We start from the raw sequence: 18,872 nt of genomic DNA, 5'->3' as shown, positions 1-18,872 counted from the left end.
TTTCAGCATAACACCTTCTAGTGCAATATTTAACAACAGGCACGAGAGTCTATCACCTTGTCGTAGTCCCCAGCGTGATCCAAACGAACTGGAGTGTTCGCCTGAAACCTTCACACAATTGTGCATACTTTCCATCGTCGCTCTTATCAGTCTCGAGAGTTTCCTAGGAAAGCTGTTCTCGTCCATGATTTTCCATAGCTCTACGCGGTCGATACTATAGTACAGGGGATAGGCAAAATGATTGAGATAGGCAAAATTTTGCCCAAATTCAAATGCTTATAACTTTATGAAAAATGGATGAAAGTGGATGCATCTGGAAGCAGTCGACGGCAAATTTGGTCCAGTTTTAGGAACTTCCTTGGCCATGCATATTGGCCACTGGACACCGGAGATGTTCCGGATTTTCTGAGGTCATGTCCAAATGTCATTTTTTCTGTCGCTTGTATTTTTGTGTGGTGTAAAGTTAGATAAATTTTTGCAATTTTCCTAGAAACTAGAACTAACAGGAAGTTGAATGCCACCGGACGCATTAAGATTGGTTGGAAATCTTCAGAAATATGACCATTTCCGTAAAACTGGTTCCGGAAAGCATGGTCAGTCATGTTTGTATTTCAAATCATGTAAATATTATCCGGAGCTATATCCAAGTGGACATCAACCTTAAAAATGATGTTTCCTGCAGCGTATTCAGAACCATTAGATGCACAGACCACTCTATAGAACGTTCCAGGTGCCCTGGGGGAAGTGGTCAATTAGGAACATATCCGGAACCATATCAATATGGGCATCAAACTTCATTATTTTCAAAGGTTATGCTTTCCGAAGCATTTCCAGCATCACCGGCTGCCATAACCACTTTATAGTAGGTTCCAGGTGCCTCGGGGGATGTGGCCAATTCGGAACATGTCCGTTCATCTGTTTAGAATCACATTCTACCATAAACAGTAAGATCCATGTGACTTGGAAAATGGCGAGCATTTTCAGAACCACAAGATATAATAATCACTCTATAGTATATTCCAGGGGCTCCTAGAGATGTGGCCAACTCGAAACATGACCTCATCCCCCAGGGCCCATGGAACCTACTATACAGTGGTCATATAAATAAGTTGCGCTGTAAATACTTCTATTAGCATCACCTTCAAAAATCTTGATGTTTTTACCCATATTGATGTGTTTTCGGGCATGTTTTGAATTGGCCACATCCCCGGGGCACCTGGAATCTACTATAAAGTGGTCATGGCAGCCGGTGGTGCTGGAAATGCTTCGGAAAGCATAACCTTTGAAAATCATGAAGTTTGATGCCCATATTGATATGGTTCCAGATATGTTCCTAATTGACCACTTCCCCCTGGGCACCTGGAACCTTCTATAGAGTGGTCTGTGCATCTAATGGTTCTGAATATGCTGCAGGAAACATCATTTTTAAGGTTGCTGTCCGCTTGGATGTAGCTCCGGATAATATTTACATGATTTGAAATACAAACATGACTGACCATGCTTTCCGGAACCAGTTTTACGGAAATGGTCATATTTCTGAAGATTTCCAACCAATCTTAATGCGTCCAGTGGCATTCAACTTCCTATTAGTTCTAGTTTCTAGGAAAATTGCAAACATCTATCTAACTTTACACCGCACAAAAATACAAGCGACAGAAAAAATGACATTTGGACATGACCTCAGAAAATCCGGAACATCTCCGGTGTCCAGTGGCTAATATGCATGGCCAAGAAAGTTCCTAAAACTGGACCAAATTTGCCGTCGACTGCTTCCAGATGCATCCAATTTCCTTCATTTTTCATAAAGTTATAAGCATTTGAATTTGGGCAAAATTTTGCCTACCTCAATCATTTTGCCTATCCCCTGTATATGTCGCCTTGAAATCGATGAAAAGCTGATGCGTTGGGACCTGGTGTTCACGACATTTTTGTTGGATTTGCCGTACAGTAATGATCTGGTCCGTTGTCGATCGGCCGTCAACGAAACCGGCTTGATAACTTCCCACGAACTCGTTTACTACAGGTGACAGAAGACGGAAGATGATCTGGGATAATACTTTGTAGGCCGCATTTAGAATGGTGATCGCTCGAAAGTTCTCACAATCTAACTTGTCGCCTTTCTTGTAGATGGGGCATATTACCCCTTCCTTCCACTCCTCCGGTAGCTGTTCTGTTTCCTGGATTCTGCCTATCAGCCGATGCAGACAAATGGCCAGCCTCTCCGGGCCCATCTTTATGAATTCAGCTCCAATACCATCCTTATCAGCAGCTTTATTGTTCTTGAGCTGGTGAATGGCATCCTTAATCCCCTTCAAAGTGGGCGCTGATTGGTTTCTATCGCCCGCAGTACTGGCGAAGGCATTGCCTCCGTTGTCATGTCCTTCATTGCCTGTGCTCTCAGCACCATTCAGTTGTTCGTCGAAGTGCTGCTTCCACCTTTCGATCACCTCACGCTCTTCCGTTAAAATGTTCCCAACCTTATCTCTGCACAACTCGGCTCGCGGCACGAAGTCGTTGAGGGATGAGTTCTGATAAAACTTACGTTTTTCTTCAGACCGGCACAGCTGTTCCTTCTCCTCGCACTCCGTCTCCTCCTGGCGGCGTTTTTTCTCCCGAAAGAGGCGGGTCAGCTGTTGCCGTTTCCGTCTATAACGTTCCACGTTCTGCCGAGTCCATTGCTGCAGCATGACCTCCCGCGCTGCATTCTTATCCTCCAGAATCAGTCTATATTCCTCGTCGAACCAATCGATCCGTCGACTCCGTCCCACGTACCCGACGTTGCTCTTAGCTGCATTGTTGATGGCTGCTTTCACTGCTCTCCAGCAGTCCTCAAGAGGGGCTTCATCCAGCTCATCCTCTTCCGTTAATGCAGCCTCGAGGTGCTGTGCGTCCGCAGCTGCGACATTCGGTTGCTTAAGCCTCTCTAGGTCATACCGGGGCAGCCGTCGGTACCGTACGTTGTTAACGACGGACAGTTTTGGGCACAGTTTAACCATCACCAGATAGTAGTCAGAGTCGATGTTAGCGCCACGATAGGTCCTGACGTCGATAAAGTCTACGAAGTACCGTCCATCAATCAGAACGTAATCGATTTGTGATTCTGGCTACTGTGGTTTTCTCTAGGTGTATTGCTATGGAAGGCTGTGCTGGAAATAAATGCTACGAATGGCCATATTCTTGGAGACGGTGAAATTAATTAGTCGTAAGCAGTCTTCCAAAACCATCATTGTACAAGAGAGCTTTAAAAAGCATGCCTTGATATTTTTCATTTCCAAATGATGAATTTGAATCCTCGCATTTCAATGCTCCTGTGATCATTTGATCTAAAATATTGCATCATTGATGCAAATCATTTCAGCTGATCTGGATTAGAATATGTTTTCCATTCGGAATTGCACAAAGTACTGCACGATTACTGAATCGAAATGCTGGGAAAATTTTCTGATGTCCATATAATAATTCCATACAAAAAATTTATTTATTTGACCGAGTTTAACATCACTTAAGAGTATCTGGGATAGTCCCGCTTACCTTTAGGATGGTGCCTAGAAAGGAGAATTTCAAGATTGAGTAATTCAAATGAAGTGGGTAGGGGCTCAAAGGGAAGCACTTAGTCGATTTCACCATGTGATCTTATAATACACTGGATAGGACTCGACAAAATCGTGCCCATGCGATCTTGGTAGGAATCTAAATCTAACTTATCATATCCCGTAATAATTTAAGCGATGTTGAGGAAGTTTGGGACTAAGATTCGATACGTGTCATGTGATGGTAGTTTTAGGTGAACATGTCACACGTAATAAGTGAACTATTGCCAAGAACATGAATAAAAAAAACTGAAAGCAGGTAAGATGTTGCCATTTGTCAAAAAGACTGTCGCCTAGTCGCATTCAGTTGTGGGTAGAATAAGTAAAGTTCGATGCACGAAATTCCTAATGTCGTCAGTACGTGCTAGTAAAAAATATGCTTATATCACGATGAGGCTCCTGATTGAATCTAGCACCAATGGCGAAGGCCGCCGATTGAAGCGCTAAGCGAAAAAAAAAGGCAAGAGGTACAGAATGTTTATTTTGGGGCTTCAGGTTCCCATCTGGCGCCGTAGCGGATAAACCTTGACCAAATTGCATGGCTATTAATATAGAGTCGTTTAATATCTCATTACCAATCATTCAGTGTTTCCTATAAGAGAAGAAAAGCAACAATAAAATACAATAAAACCAAATAGAATGTTATTTGCAACATGAAATACTCAACCTATTTTAGAACAATGAACATTTTCACCCGCAAACAACTGTATTCTGACAGTTTTCAACCACGCAATGAAACGATAATCGTGCGGTTGCTATGCCTACTAGACATATTCGTCCAACAGAAGGAGTTGATATTTTTCTAGATCATTGATGCAGTATTTTCACGAAATGATAGGATCAAATCAAAGCAATGCTGGATTAGGAAATGAGGAGTGTGCATTTTCCTACTCCCTAATTTATTGATCAAAGCAACGCAATGCAAAGGATATTTGGAAGACTGGTCGTAAGCCATTTTCGTTCATCAGCCGGTATGAGCTGAACTTTCCAATAGCTGGTCAGAACTCCTCCTCCTGGCCAACCTGAGCGTGTAGATCTCCTCGTCGTGGCTTGGGCAGCTGTCTTATTCGCATTCGAGCTGCGCGTGAAAGGCGTTTTTTATCATCATCAGGGCTTCTGGAGTGAGGGCTGAAATTGAAGATCGCAGAATTTCAGTGTCGATCCTTAGATTCCTGTATGGACCCTAGATTTGCAGTGTGGATTCCGGGTCTCCAATGTGGATCTTGGTATTTTAGTGAGTTTGGTATTTAGTGTGGTTGTTGGGATTTAAGGTGAAGATGAATCGAAGCCGAACCTCAAATTTTCAAGAGCACGGATCTGGAGAACCGATTACCCGTTTGAGCTGAAAACTTAATCGATTGGTCACCACTAGCTGGTATTCCAGTAAGCATCCTAAGATTGTAGCGTTTGTCGTCGAATTTTGCGAGTAGTTCCTCGTATTTCAGCTCCAGTATGGATCTTGATGTTCCAGTGTGGATTGTTCCAGTGTAATTGTATTGTATATAAGTGTATTCTAGTGCGAATCCTGGGATTCTGGTATTTTAGTATGGGTGCTAGGATTTCAGTGTAGATTTAGGCATTCCAGTGCGGATAGTGTGGAATTTCAATGTGGATCCTAGGAGGACTGGAATTTAAATTTGGATTCCAGAATGGATGCTGGGTCTCCAGTTTGGATTCTGGGTTCCAATGTGGTTCGTGATTCAACAGTATAGATATTCCAGTGTAGATTTTCGCCGGATTATAATATAGTATCGAAGATACTGGGATTCCAGTGTGGATCCTGGGGTTCCAGTGGGGATCCTTGAGTTCCATATCGGATCCTGAGTTTTTATTGCAGTGTGGATACTCGGAATCCATTGAGGATCCTGGGACTTCAATGAGGATCCTGGGACAGCAGTAAGTATTCTGGAACTACAGTGTGGATCCTTGGACACCGATGTGGATCCTGGAACTGTGGATTTCAGTGTGGTTCATGGGATCCCAGTGTGAATTTTGGTATTTTAGTGTAGATCTTTGATTTCCGGTGTGGACATTGGGGTTTCAATGCGGTCCATTGGGGTTTCCAGTATGGATTCTTGTATTTCAATCTGGATTTCAGGATTCCAGTGTGGATCCTAGAATTTCAAAATGAAACCTTGGAAGAAAAAATGGTTTAAGAGGTCCGAGTGTGGATCCTGGTGTTACAATCCTATGATAAGGAACCTTGTATTCCAGTGTGGATTTTAAGATTGTAGCGTAGGTCCTGGGCTTCCAGTGTGGATTCTGGGTTTCCAGTGTGGGTTCTGGTATTGCAGTGTGGATACTGGGATTCCGGTGCGAGTTCTGGGATTCCAATGTGGATCCTGGGATTCCAGTGTGGATATTGGTATTTTAGGATGGATATTGTTTCTTCAATGGTTTGGCGATTTCAATTGATCATTTCACTTTTCTATTTATGATTTTCATGAGCTGTCCGTAATTTAAAGTAAAAGTAAAGGTGCGTCCGGAATAAAAACCATGAAAAGCCCACAATTTTTTTTAAATTTATTACTAAAAAATCTTTATCGGAGGACTACATAAGGTAAGTTATATTTCTTTTCTGAAATTTATCAAATTAGTATCAGAACCAAATTTAAACAATTTTGTAAATGCCATTCTCTAGAAATTCAACCACTAAGAAAGACACACACCTCTCGTACGTGTTCCACACTGCAACGTTACTTGAAATTCGAGTGATTTTACTACGGAAAAGCTTAACTAGCGATAATTTTTTGGTACCAGGACGAATCGAGTGAAAGACCGCTGATTTTAATCGCAATTCTACCGCAGACTTCTCCGAATCATTTCACGCTCGTTTTGATCTCCCACTTTGCAACGGTTTTTTTTTTCTCCATCTCTATCCGGAGTTGATTCATGACTCGATTCGGAAGTTAATTGTATGGAAGAAGTGTAATTAACAATTTTACAGCGGGAACGATTATCCTATTCCTAATAGGCGAAATAAACTGGAAAAGTTGTAGTCCTTGGGGAGAAATTCATGGCTTGAATTTGTAGGGTAGGTGTACCAGATTTTGTCACTCTTTTGTAAATCAGTCAATGAACTTTAAGAAACTGCAGTACGTCAACGAAAGCTTCCAACCCATGTTCAGTAAGAAAAAATAAGAACTGGTCACAAGTTTTGTTTTTGCAATTTAAAGTAAGGGTACGAATACTGGATCACTTGCAACAGTATTTGCCTTCTCTATTTTCTGGTCCTGAATTTGTCACCTACATTGATTTCTTTTAGGAGATGGCAAAATTAGGAGCACCATGGCGAAATAAGGTGCAAGGAAGTAACAATTTTAGGCAAAATGATTTTTGAATTATTTCTCAGCATATACTAAGGTTACTAAGAATATTGCCACATTAATTCGAAATGATAGAATGAACACAAAACGATTCATGCGTATTCGTATAGTTAAACGGTATATAATCCGAGGTGGCGAATACTACATCTACCTTATTTGACATTTGTCGAAAAAAAGTATACGAAAAAAACAAAGGAAGGAGAGTGGTTGGAGCTTTCGGGAGCTCTCCGAAGTAATTAAAGCTTACTTGTATCGTTGCCGAAGGTCCCGCATGTCGCATTCCGGACATGAGGAAATCATCCGGATCACTTTCGTAGGGAGGTTCGTCATACCAGTGGCCTTGGTGGGGCATCCGCATGACATTGGTAACTGCGTCGTCGTACATGTAGGTGTCGTCTGAAATATTAAGAGAAAAAAAGCCAATTGTTTTATTAGTATTTCGTAGAATACTGATATTAATATTAGTAGTTTGCGCAACAAGTTGCTGAAAGATGATGTTTACTGCACGAGTCGTACACTTTTCCAACGAGGCTTGCCGATATCAGAAATCACATTGGGTTACGTACCCAAATGAATCGCGTGATGAAAAAGCATAGCCTAGTGAATGTTTACGCAACTGAAATCAGTTGTGTTATGAATTTTGAAATTTCCTTATAGGTTGTTTTTATTTTACCAACTTGTCAACTCATTTCAATTGCGTAATGACTTATTATGCATCGTTTTTTCATTACGCAATTACATAATTCAGTGTAGGAAAGTAGGTATGTGTTTAAGATTACAATGTCACGAACAATAAGAGCAAAAAGGTGATATTGGAAAGTTAAACTATAAGAACCGTTTGATTGTTCCAGCTTAAACGTCTTTCTGAGCTAGGTTTCCTAGAAACCAAATGCATATAAGGAAGAAGCAAATGAGATTCATCACCGAGGAAAATGGCGTAACGAACTCCCCTGCTTCCTTCCGCTGCATGTCAGTTCGATTCTCACGACGTCTTCCCAATTTCAGCAGAATCATTTTTTCTGCAGCACCATCGTCAATTGCTCACAGCTTTGCGTCGTCAAGATCGTCTTCACGACAACGAAACGTAAGAAATCGAATCGTTTACCGCTCCCCACGCCCAAGTCCCGGCTGTGCAATTGTTTGATTGGATGCAATCAGTCGCAAAAATGTCGTCACCCACTGCTCACCCTGGCTCGTCGTCACACAGTGGCGCAGGTTTAAAAATTCATGGTAAAAAGTCCACATTACCAATATTTTATTATTTTTAGCCCTGAAAAGTGTCATGGAACATGTTTTCAGATTAAAGACTCTATTTTGGGCATGGTCTTTTTTTGGTTTTCAGAGCAAAAACCTTCCAATATTGTCGTTTTTAAGGAACGGCTCTCAACGTTTGAAATACTAATGCTTAGACAAACAAGGCAAGATAAATCTTCTTCAATTCCTTTGTCTTAAAAGCGACTAGAGCAAAGTGAAAGAAAATAAGTTTTTTTTTCATGTGCAGCCATTGAGTGACCAGACATGATGAAACATATTTTTTCTTTTTAGATTCTCGTTTGTGTTCTTAACTATCTCATATATTAAATTAATATAAGGCTTTGTTATTATCATACAAATTTGTTTGGAAATCGTTTTTTTTTTACAGCGTATTGAAAACCTGGGCAACTGTGCATCACTCTGCGTTCGATGTGGTACGAACACACACACCGTGGAAACTACTGGCACTAAGCACATTTTCTCAAATGTTGATCGAATCAATGATTTCTAATCCTGTTTGCTCGTTCACCCATCCAATTGCCGTCATCTCATCACACCCAGCTCCGGTGGTACAATCAGCTCATTTTCGACGTTGGAATACTGTGTCTTATGTAATGTGTTCTTACTACTTGGCTTCGAAGTTTTATCGTATTTCAATAGAGGATTCTTCGTCGCATAACAACTCCGCTGGGAAAGCCATTTATGGAGAATTTTTTGTGCATTCTTTTAAGGAACTGTTGATGAAATACCACAAAAATTGTGGCATTTTAAGGAAAATGTTAGTCTGGTATTTCTATTTAAATGATTCAAGATTAACAATCTATATTTTGTAAATTATGTTTAAGATGCTTACTCTATTGATTATAAAACAATTTTTCAAGAGGTGCGTTTAACAATATCTTTAAAGATTCATCCATAATTTTCCAAAACAGACTTTTGGGATTATCTCATAGATGGAATGGATAAAAAATCAGGGATATATTTAGGAGTTGCTTCACAATGTTCTCAATAGATTCTTGGAACTTCTTGAGCGATTTCTCCTTAAATTACCCCATGGATGCTTATAGGTCACAGAAGGTTTTCTTATCTTTATTAGATTAAAAAATCCATAACAACCGCGAATGGTTTTTATTTTCTAGAAACTCACATCACAAAGAATTTTTCTAGATTTCTCCCCATAGCCCTTAAAAATATACAATGAATCCTCAAAGAGTAGAAATTCTTAGCAGACTCGTTGAAAAAATCCCTGGAGTAATAGCCTTCCTTAGCCGAATGGTTAGAGTCCGCGGCTACAAAGCAAAGCCATGCTGAAGGTATCTGGGTTCGATTCCCGGTCGTTCCAGGATCTTTTCGTAAGGGAAATTTCCTTGACTTCCCTGGGCCACACGATATACGAGTGCGAAAATGGCAACTTAGGCAAAAAAAAGCTCTCAGTTAATAACTGTGGAAGTGCTCATAAGAACACTAAGCTGAGTAGTCAGCTCTGTCCCAGTGGGGACTTAAATGCCAAGAAGAAGAAGAAGAATAGCCTAATAAATTTGTGAAAAATTTACGAAGGATTTTTAAAAAAAAAATTTGAACGAATCATTGGAAAAAATTTGGAAGAATTTCTTAAGAAATCCTGCGATAATCTTTACAATAATTCATTGGAAAATCTTTGATGAAACTTGAGGATAAGGCATTTTATGAACTCCCTGAAGGCAGACTTGACAATACTCCCAAACATCATCAGAGTTCGGTGACATTCTCTAGAGCAGGGAGCTGCCGTTGCCTTTTTGCGAGGGAGCGAAAAAATGATAAGCAGAGATAGGGACGTTCCGATATTGCGAAGTATCGATATTTGATTCGATACAATTATCAAATTAAAGTATCGATACCACCGATATATTGAATCAAAATATCGATATATCGCAATATCATTTGATATATTTGAAGAACGCAAAATTCGTGTATCGCTTGGGTACCTGACGTTGAGATTTTTTTATGATTCCCAAGCAATTCTTTGAACCCTCAATAATACCGGCATTATGATCGATATGAACATGACTATTTTTTATGATACATCATATAAGTTATATATGATATAGCAATTGGTATGTCAACTGCTTTCAGATATTTAAAAATCGATTGTTTTTCGAGAAAACTCTACATATGTTATCCAAATATTGGCTTACGATATATCGAATATCGAAAGCAAAATATCGATATTTCGATATATCGGAAGTATCGGAACGTCTCTAAGCAGAGAGGCAACGAAAAATGTGCGAAGATGCAGCACAAAAAACAACAGAGTAATCATCCATAAAAAAAGAGTGCCTTCACAACTCTCCAAGGCCTGTCTTGTTTGGGCGAGACACTCAAGAGTTTTTTTTGGAGCGTGAGTAAAGGTGAGCATAGCAGCAAAAGAGAGAGAAAAAGTACCAGACAACATCCTCGCATTTTTTGCAATCTCACTCGAATCGCTTCAGGATCTGTGTTGAAAATTTTTAATTCAGTTTTAACTCCCCAGAAAAATGTCAAAATTGCCTCATTTTTGCATCGCAGAGGATTTTCTATTAAGCCTGCCTAAAGGTATGACTGGGATATTCTACCAAGAACTAATGCATAAATTTGTTTCGGAGATGTCACAGTATTTTTTTATTTCAATAATTATCCCAGAAGATCATCAATGACTTCTTGGCTAATGTTCATGCATAGAAGAGTCCAAAGCTCCAAAATGAATTGTTCATCGCTCCCAAAACGCATGTAAATATTTAAGAAGACATGTATTTTGGAAATCCTGCAAGAATTCTTTCAGGGAAAAAATCTTCATAATTGTTTCCAAATTTTCTGTATTCTTCTGAAATTCCATTCCAATTTCCAGCAATGCCTTAAACAAATTTTCCAGAAAATTCCATTCCCTGATCCGATAACATCTAGAATCAATTATCACAATTTGTTTATGATGCTATGTGTGTACTGCTCGGATCAGATACTCGTCAATGAAAAATTTGGAAGAAGGAATCCTTGAAAAGAAAATACCTAGACTAACTACTAGATAAGAAGCTGGAGAGAATTGTGATTTTCCGAATAAATTCCATGAAAATCTTCTTGAACAATCATCGAAGAAATTTCTGATGGATTTCGTGGATGGAGAAATCCCGAACAATCCGTAGAAGAACTTCGGAGTTAAGAAGCAACCAAACCTTTCTTTGATTTTGCTTCAATTTTAGAGGTAATTTTGAATAAATAAACTAAAATAAATAACTCTAAACTACATTTTCCAAGACATCCTATGTTTTAAATTTTTGAGAAACTTAAAAAATTACTTGAGTATCTGGAGCTTGGTCACTTAGAAAGATGGCGTCTTCGGCAAAGTAGTTCTGTAGCTCAAGGGCTATCATTGATTAAGCCAAGAAATTTGAAATTTTACCACCAGGCGGTGCTAGTGGGCATGAAACTATAGTTTTGCGGATATCTTAGGATCCTGACCACTTAGAAGAATGCCGCCTTCGACAAACTTGTTCAGTAGCTCAAGTGCTATCATTATTTAAGCCAAGGAATCGAAAATTTTAACACCAGGCGGCGCTAGTGCGCATGAAATTGTTTTGTGGATATCACAGGAACCTGGCCACTTGGAAAGATGGCGTCTTAGTTGTTCTTTCGCTCAAGGACTATCATTGTTAGAGGCAGTTTATTCAAAACTTTGCCACCAGGCAGCGCTAGTAAACATGAAGATTTTGTTTTTCAGATATATCTGGAGCTTGACCAATTAAAAAGATGGCATCTTTGGAAAAGTTGTTTAATAAGCCAAGGGCCATTATTCAAGCCAAAAAGTTCGAGATTCACCACCAGTGGCAGTGTGTACGAAACATTTGTTTTGCAGATATCTCAGAATCCTGACCACTGATACAAATAGCATCCTCGCCAAGGTTGTTCAATAAGCCAAGAGGAATCAATGGTCGACCACAATAAGCATGAAACATTTGTTTTGCAAATATCTCAGCAGCTCGAGCTACTGAACAACTGTGCCGAAGGCGCCACCTTTTTATATGGTCAGAATCCTAAAATATCAAAACAAAAACAAAAGCAGTTGGAAGAGTTACTAATTGTTTTTGGCATGAAGTCCTGGATAATTTTTGCAGCGAATTTTTCAAGCAATCCTTGATGAAGTTCCGAGAGATTTTCTAAAAGATCTGTTAATTTGTGAATTTTTGGAATGAATCCTTGCTTAGTGATTGAAAAGACAACTCAGGTGAGACTTCAAGAATGTTTTAGAAATCCTAAGCAAATTTTTAAGGAACAACTAGATGATATTTGAAGCTATCAAATGGAATTTAGATGTTATAAGCACGTTGAGGGCCTTCCTGCAGAAATGCTTAAAAGATTTTCTTAAGTATTCTCTGGCGGAATTTGTCTAGAGTTTTTTATGCGATTTGATAGATACTCTCCTTGAAACACAGGTAAGATCAGAAGGTCTGAGAAGTTGAAGGTAATTCCGGGAATTACTTTTCGTGGGAATCTCAGGAAAAACTCAGTGATAAACTCATGGAGGAGTTCTTAAAGAAAATACTGAAAAAGTAAGTAAATGATTCATGAAGAAATCAGTTATGAAAGGACCTCAGAGGAATCCCTCAAAAGTACATGGTTGAATACCATACCTAAAAAGTTCGTAAAAGAATCGCAAGGGATATTCCTCAGATATTCTTTGGAAAAAATAACGGATTTGACAAAAAATAAAACGGAATATAGTAGTAAAAATAGAAATTTACATCAATATTATTTGAAGTAGAAAAATATGAGAAAAAAAATCACAAACAAATAAAATCAACTATGAAATTTAAGAAAATCGTGATTATGGCGACCGACATCTGTAAAACAAAAATTTGGCCCCCTCCAGAAAATCTCGTAGCTACGCCAATGGATACATCTTGAAGCATCCCTGGAAGAATCTCAAAAGGAATTACTAGAAGACATCCCCACAAAGTTTCTTCAGAAATCTTTGTTGGAAAGAAATTACAGAAGGATTATCAAGAGATTGATACAGTTTTTTTTTTCAAAAGAATTCTCAATACGCAATGTTTACCACATAGTATCGCTAATAAATTAAATTAAATGGTACTAAGCACTCTGTAAGCAAAATTCATTCATTTTTAATTAAGGTGAATATTGAAACACATTGATTTTTTTAAGCTTTAGTGCCTTTCATGGCTTTTTTTTTAAGTATTGATGCAAATTTGGAGCCCAATAGCTTTTAGAAAACTGTTCATGACGAAAAACCGAAGCTGCCAAAATACAACAAATAGTAGTTGCGGAAAACAACGAACGAGTTCATTTAATCCTCATAGCTCCGGGACCATAGTGAAAACCTCATTTCATTAAGCTTATTTGTTTCTGAGCACCAGTCGATTGAAAATAAAAGGCCTGTCCCGGGGCTGTGAGGTTTAAAAAACTATCAGTCAGAACAATTTTGATAAACTACATGAATTGGTTATGAAAATTTAACAACCCTCGCCCAAATCAACTCTTTGTCTTCAACTGACACTTCAACTTGACATTTTGGTTAGTTACTTCATAATTTTACTCACCTCGAGAGTCTCGATTCAGCTGTAGCAAACCCTGTCGAATGTCTCGTAGAATCTGCATTCCGATGATTGTTCGAAGAAAAGAAAAAAAAAACAATATTAGATCAACGGGCGACATTATGAAACATTTTCAAAGGATTTCGTGCACGCATTCAAACTCGGTGATTACTCTGGTCGGGTGAGAGTCGTGCAGGAAGATAGATTAGGGAATTTATTACTGGGAGGAACAATGCGTCAAATCATATCTAAAAATCCCATAATTTACAAAATAACATCTATTGGCATTGAATAGAAACTGTCATTCGTTACACACATCAACACCTACAAATTACGCAATTGACATTCTCCCCTATCGGTGGCATCAGGTGAACTCAAATTATAATCTAGAAATGTACCAGCTGCGGGCAGTTAGCTAATCAATCACATTCCTTCCAGTGCTAAATCAGCGTGATTCCGGGGGTAAACATCAATTTAATTATCCTTTCGCCCTTTGTCCTCGCTACACTTCGAGCTCTCTCGTTTGTCAATTACACGCATGGGCGTTTCTGCCATATATATTATTATTAGTACTATTATTACAACGCCGATGATTACTACCGACGTGATAAATGGCTGAAACAGCAAGTGATCTAGAGGCAACGGTAAGCAACATTGCTATGGGGGAAATTGGCGGAAATTTATCATTATTCTTGTTCCTATTGGATAGTAATGCCTTTACATGTATTATAAATTTGTAGTTTCGTAAACTAAGAAATAACTTATTCCAATTTAGTGTTGCTTCTCAACCAAACAACTCCTACTCCAAAACCATCACATGTTCCCTAACTAAATTCCATTACATTGTTGTTGATCAGAAGCACAAATTGCAATAAACAACTAACTGTTTCTCCCCCACCTCCCAGCAGAATTCGTTGATTAATACAAGCACACGATACATGTACTTTCTCCCCTCAACCCACATAACTCCCACACGTCCTTTCACATGCAAGTGCACAGACACAGTTAACGCGCCAGGAATCAGATTCCTTCCAGCTCGGGAAACATCTGTTGATTTAGTCCAAAAGTTTTCCATTCTATCTTGCTCCACGCTGGCTGTCTCGATATACATCGAAGCCCCAGACAACTGACAATATCTATGGAGTTAATCTGACGCCGGCTGCTTCCCCAAGCTCCTCAACCGTTCAGTCAGTCACTGTTCAGATTCTGTACAATGTTGAAATAGTTTTATCACTTCCTACTTTTGACGTCCCGATTAGAAGAAAATAGCAAGGTTATAACAAGTGCATACCAGACTGAGCTGTGATAACTCGACTTATTTTTGAGTTGCCATATAGATAAATAGTAGAGACCTGAAGAAGATTTAATTTTCCTAGATCTAGCTGCTTATAATATTTTTTTTAAATGCTACAGTATGATCAAAAATAAAGCTCCACTTCAATAACATGGTTATTGTTATTCTACTCGGGATGCTCGAGCTCAATGCAGCAGCCGGGACAATCGAGATTTTCCCGCATTTTCCGCGAGCTGCTAGCACACAAAGGAGCGAACCAGCATCGCTGTAGTTTGCGTTGAAAGATGGAAGATTGATAATCGCTTTCCAAGTGCGGTTTTTCGGGCGAAACTTTCCGTATGCAGCTAATGTCAATTTAAACATAGTGGTGCGAGAGGGCCACTGTGGAGATTTATCTTCGGTGTAACTATGATTCTGATGTTTTGAATTTAGATTCGATTAAAGTTGACTTCTACTATGATTTTCTAACTACACAGGTAAAAATGCGGCACTCTAAAACGGGAGAAAGAGTCATGATTTCGGGAGGAAGGTGTGTTTTCATGTTATGAAAATACACCATGACCAAAAGTCATGAAATCATGAAGCATTTTACCGTAACGCCGGCTGTACGTTACGTTTTCAGTTTTTAGCGAAGAAAAATGTCAATTTAAATCCTCAAATCATGAAGCATGTATGCTGGAACCATGAATAAAATTCATGGAAACATAAGCACTTTTCATGAATTTAGTCATCTGTCATTTATGATTCCTATTTTTGATGCGAAAAGTGGCAATTTCGGTCATGAAATCATGAAGCAGGATCTGATATTATGAACACAGTTCATGAAAACATGAGCACTTATCATGTATTTAGATGCCTGTCATTTATGATTTCGATTTTGGTGCTAAAAAGTGGCAAATTGAGTCATGAAATCATGACGCAGGATCCCTGAATCATGAACTCATTTCATGAAAACAGGTATTATACGTCAATTAAGATCCCAGTTTATAGTTGCCATTTGTAAACAAATAAAAAAAAATTAAAAAAGTTACGGTTTTTGTGCCGGTAGTTTCGTAATAAACCGTGAAAACATTCCAAAAACGTCAACATAATGAGTGCCACATCTTCAGCAGGAACGCTTACATTCGTTGGTTAGGTTTGTACGCAAAATGTTGTTTCGAGCATCAATTGAATTGGCAAATTGTCCCTGGGCTCACAAAATGCTGGTGGATTACATGAGTGATGGAACACTTTTTAACGACGCGGATGTTGAAAGTGGAACTGGAACATTCGGCCACCGAAGGACTTTTGTGAGCTGCTCTGTTATGTGAGGAATGCATGACTTCCAAACAGTTAAAATCGCTGACTAGCTTGTCAAGCAAAATCTTTGCTCGAAGTCAAACATTACCCGGTTCTGCATAGTCAGGAAGAAGTAAGTACATTTTGGAACAATGTGGGAACTCACGGAAATTTCGCAAGGAATGTCATCGATATGATGACATGGTTCCGAAGAACTTAAACTTTTTTCAAAAACAAAACTTTTTTTATAATTTCACTAGAAAACATCACCGATCGCCATGAGACACGTTGACTAAGGTAAAGATAATGACAGTTTGATTTGTGTAACGCCCTGAGCATACAAATTCTTGCATAATAGTCACGATTTCATGATTTTAAGTCATTTTAAGATTTTTATCATGAAACAGAAAATTTTATGAATTCATGACTTTTTGTTCATGATTCCGGCAACGGATTTTTTTCCGTGTAGATATTGAAAAAAAAAAATGTTTTAGTATTTATACATGCTTTATGAAGTTGGAAGTACATATGGAATAGGAAGCTTCTTGAAGTTTCGAAAACTAGAAGTTTGTCAAGGAAGCTTCTGGTTCACAGGCACCCTGACGATCATTTGCCAGTGCTAACGCGATCTACCTAGCTCTCAGACGGTGGACTTAGACTACTCCGAAGATTTCATAACAGATGCCGAGGTCGGTCCTGCGATTCCATTGGAGGGAAACTTCCAGTTCACAGGCGCCTCGGCAACCATTTACCGGTGCTGTTTCGCGATCTGCTCAGATAGCCCAAGTGGTGGTCGTCCAAGTGCCAAGGTTGGTTTTGCAATTCCGGTTGAAAGGTGACCTTCAGTTTGTAGGCGCCTCGACGACTTATAACCTACACTACTAGCTCGTTTTACGCGGTCTAGTCTCCGATGGAGGATCGCTTATCATTCCATGTACCACTCCTGCTACGCTGAAGTACCGCCATCGTGTTTCGTAGGGTCAGGCGGGGCAAGATGAGCACCCTAAGGATAAGCGCGATTTAAGCCTACTTAAACGTTATTATTTTGGTAAAATTGGTTACCATCCTTATCTATTACATTATTACTTTGAGCTCCAACCATTAAAAGTTTTAAAAAGTGATAAATAGTTTTTCAAATAACACTTTAAAAAATAGTTTTTTTTTTTATCATCGGTCAAAAAACTGAGGGGCAAGATGGGCACCCCCATAAAAAGATGCAATTTACGAAAGAAAACTATTATTTTTCAATGCTTGCAACATCCCAAGATATTATCTTTAATATCTGATAATATTTATCTTCAACTAGCTTAGTTTTTAAAACTTTTATCAGAAAATAATTAACTTTTCATAAATTGCTAAGATTTTACTTAAAAAAACAATTAAATTTGTTGTTTGTTTGTATATTTTTTAGAAAAATTGTTTTGTGCAAAGAAGATACCGTAAGTCAAGCTCACAGCTAAATATGGTTCTATAATTTTACACTTTTACTCAATTTTGAATATGGTGCTCATCTTGCCCCAAGGGTGTAAATTTATTAATATAATCAAAACAATTGAAATATTTTTTAAATTTGATAAAAAGTTTCTCTCTTGATTATCTACAGAAGATTATTCTATAACTATACGGCCAAAAACGTATGAATTAATTTGCTTACGCAACAAAAATATCACTTTTAAATGAACAAATCTTATATGAAAAGGTAAATTTTTGGACTTCTATGTATTTTGGACAATATTTACGTTGTGCTGTTGATTTTTTAGCTGAAATTTATGGCCATCATATCAATTTAATGATATTCATCAGAACCCCAAATAATGTATTGAAAAAAAAAATCGGTAGGAACGACACAAACTAGGGGTGCCCATCTTGCCCCGGGTGCTCATCTTGCCCCACATTCCCCTACTATGTTGAACCTCGAGCAGTCGAAAATGATGTTCTGGCGTTTCTCCAATCTCCATACATGCAAGACAGAATGGTGAAGACGCGTGGCCGAAACGATGCAAATATTGCTTGAAGCAGCCGTGACCTAACAGGAACTGTGGCAGGTGGAAGTTCACTTCTCCGTGCTCCCTGTTCACCCAGGCCGATAGATTCGGGATGAGCCTGTGGGTCCACCTTCCGAATTATTGAGGGTCCGCAAGTTCGACATCGTAGCGATGCAGGAGGTTTGCCGGAAAGGGTCGACGGTACACACGTATAGGGATGGTTATACCATCTACCAGACTTCCCTTCTACGCATACTTGTCCCATGTTCTATGTAAACCTTATGAACAGCGGGACAAATATGCGTAGAATGGCTGCAGAGCTGTGGCGATAGACATGAGCTGTGCACAGTTCTTATCGTGATGGTCGAAATGCAGAGGCGCGTGATTGGGTGGTGGCCAATCGAAAACAGAATCTGCACGTTGAGGATCAAAGGCCGTTTCTTCAACATCAGCATAATCAACGAGCACAGCCCTCACCTACCAAGTGACGATGACGATAAGGACGCTTTCTACGCGCAGCTGGAACGTGAATTCGACAACAGCCCAAGCCATGATGTAAAAATCGTTATCGGAGATCTCAACGC

General features: G+C 39.1%; 1 protein-coding gene across 1 annotated transcript in view; it reads right to left on the bottom strand.

Annotated features, from left to right (window-relative positions):
- LOC5577501 overlaps nt 1-18,872 on the bottom strand; it is an 833,563-nt gene that overhangs the window by 61,697 nt on the left and 752,994 nt on the right. The window contains exons 9-10 of the mRNA XM_021855744.1: nt 13,738-13,789; nt 7,164-7,312 (exon numbers count right to left, since the gene is read on the bottom strand). Coding sequence (XP_021711436.1) covers nt 7,164-7,312; nt 13,738-13,789 — 201 coding nt within the window. The remainder of the gene's footprint in view (nt 1-7,163; nt 7,313-13,737; nt 13,790-18,872) is intronic.

The sequence above is a fragment of the Aedes aegypti genome, chromosome 1 (genome assembly GCF_002204515.2).
Source record: "Aedes aegypti strain LVP_AGWG chromosome 1, AaegL5.0 Primary Assembly, whole genome shotgun sequence".
Lineage (NCBI taxonomy): Eukaryota > Metazoa > Arthropoda > Insecta > Diptera > Culicidae > Aedes > Aedes aegypti.
The sequence above is the reverse complement of the archived record's forward strand: the minus strand, read 5'-3'. Positions and strand labels throughout refer to the sequence as shown.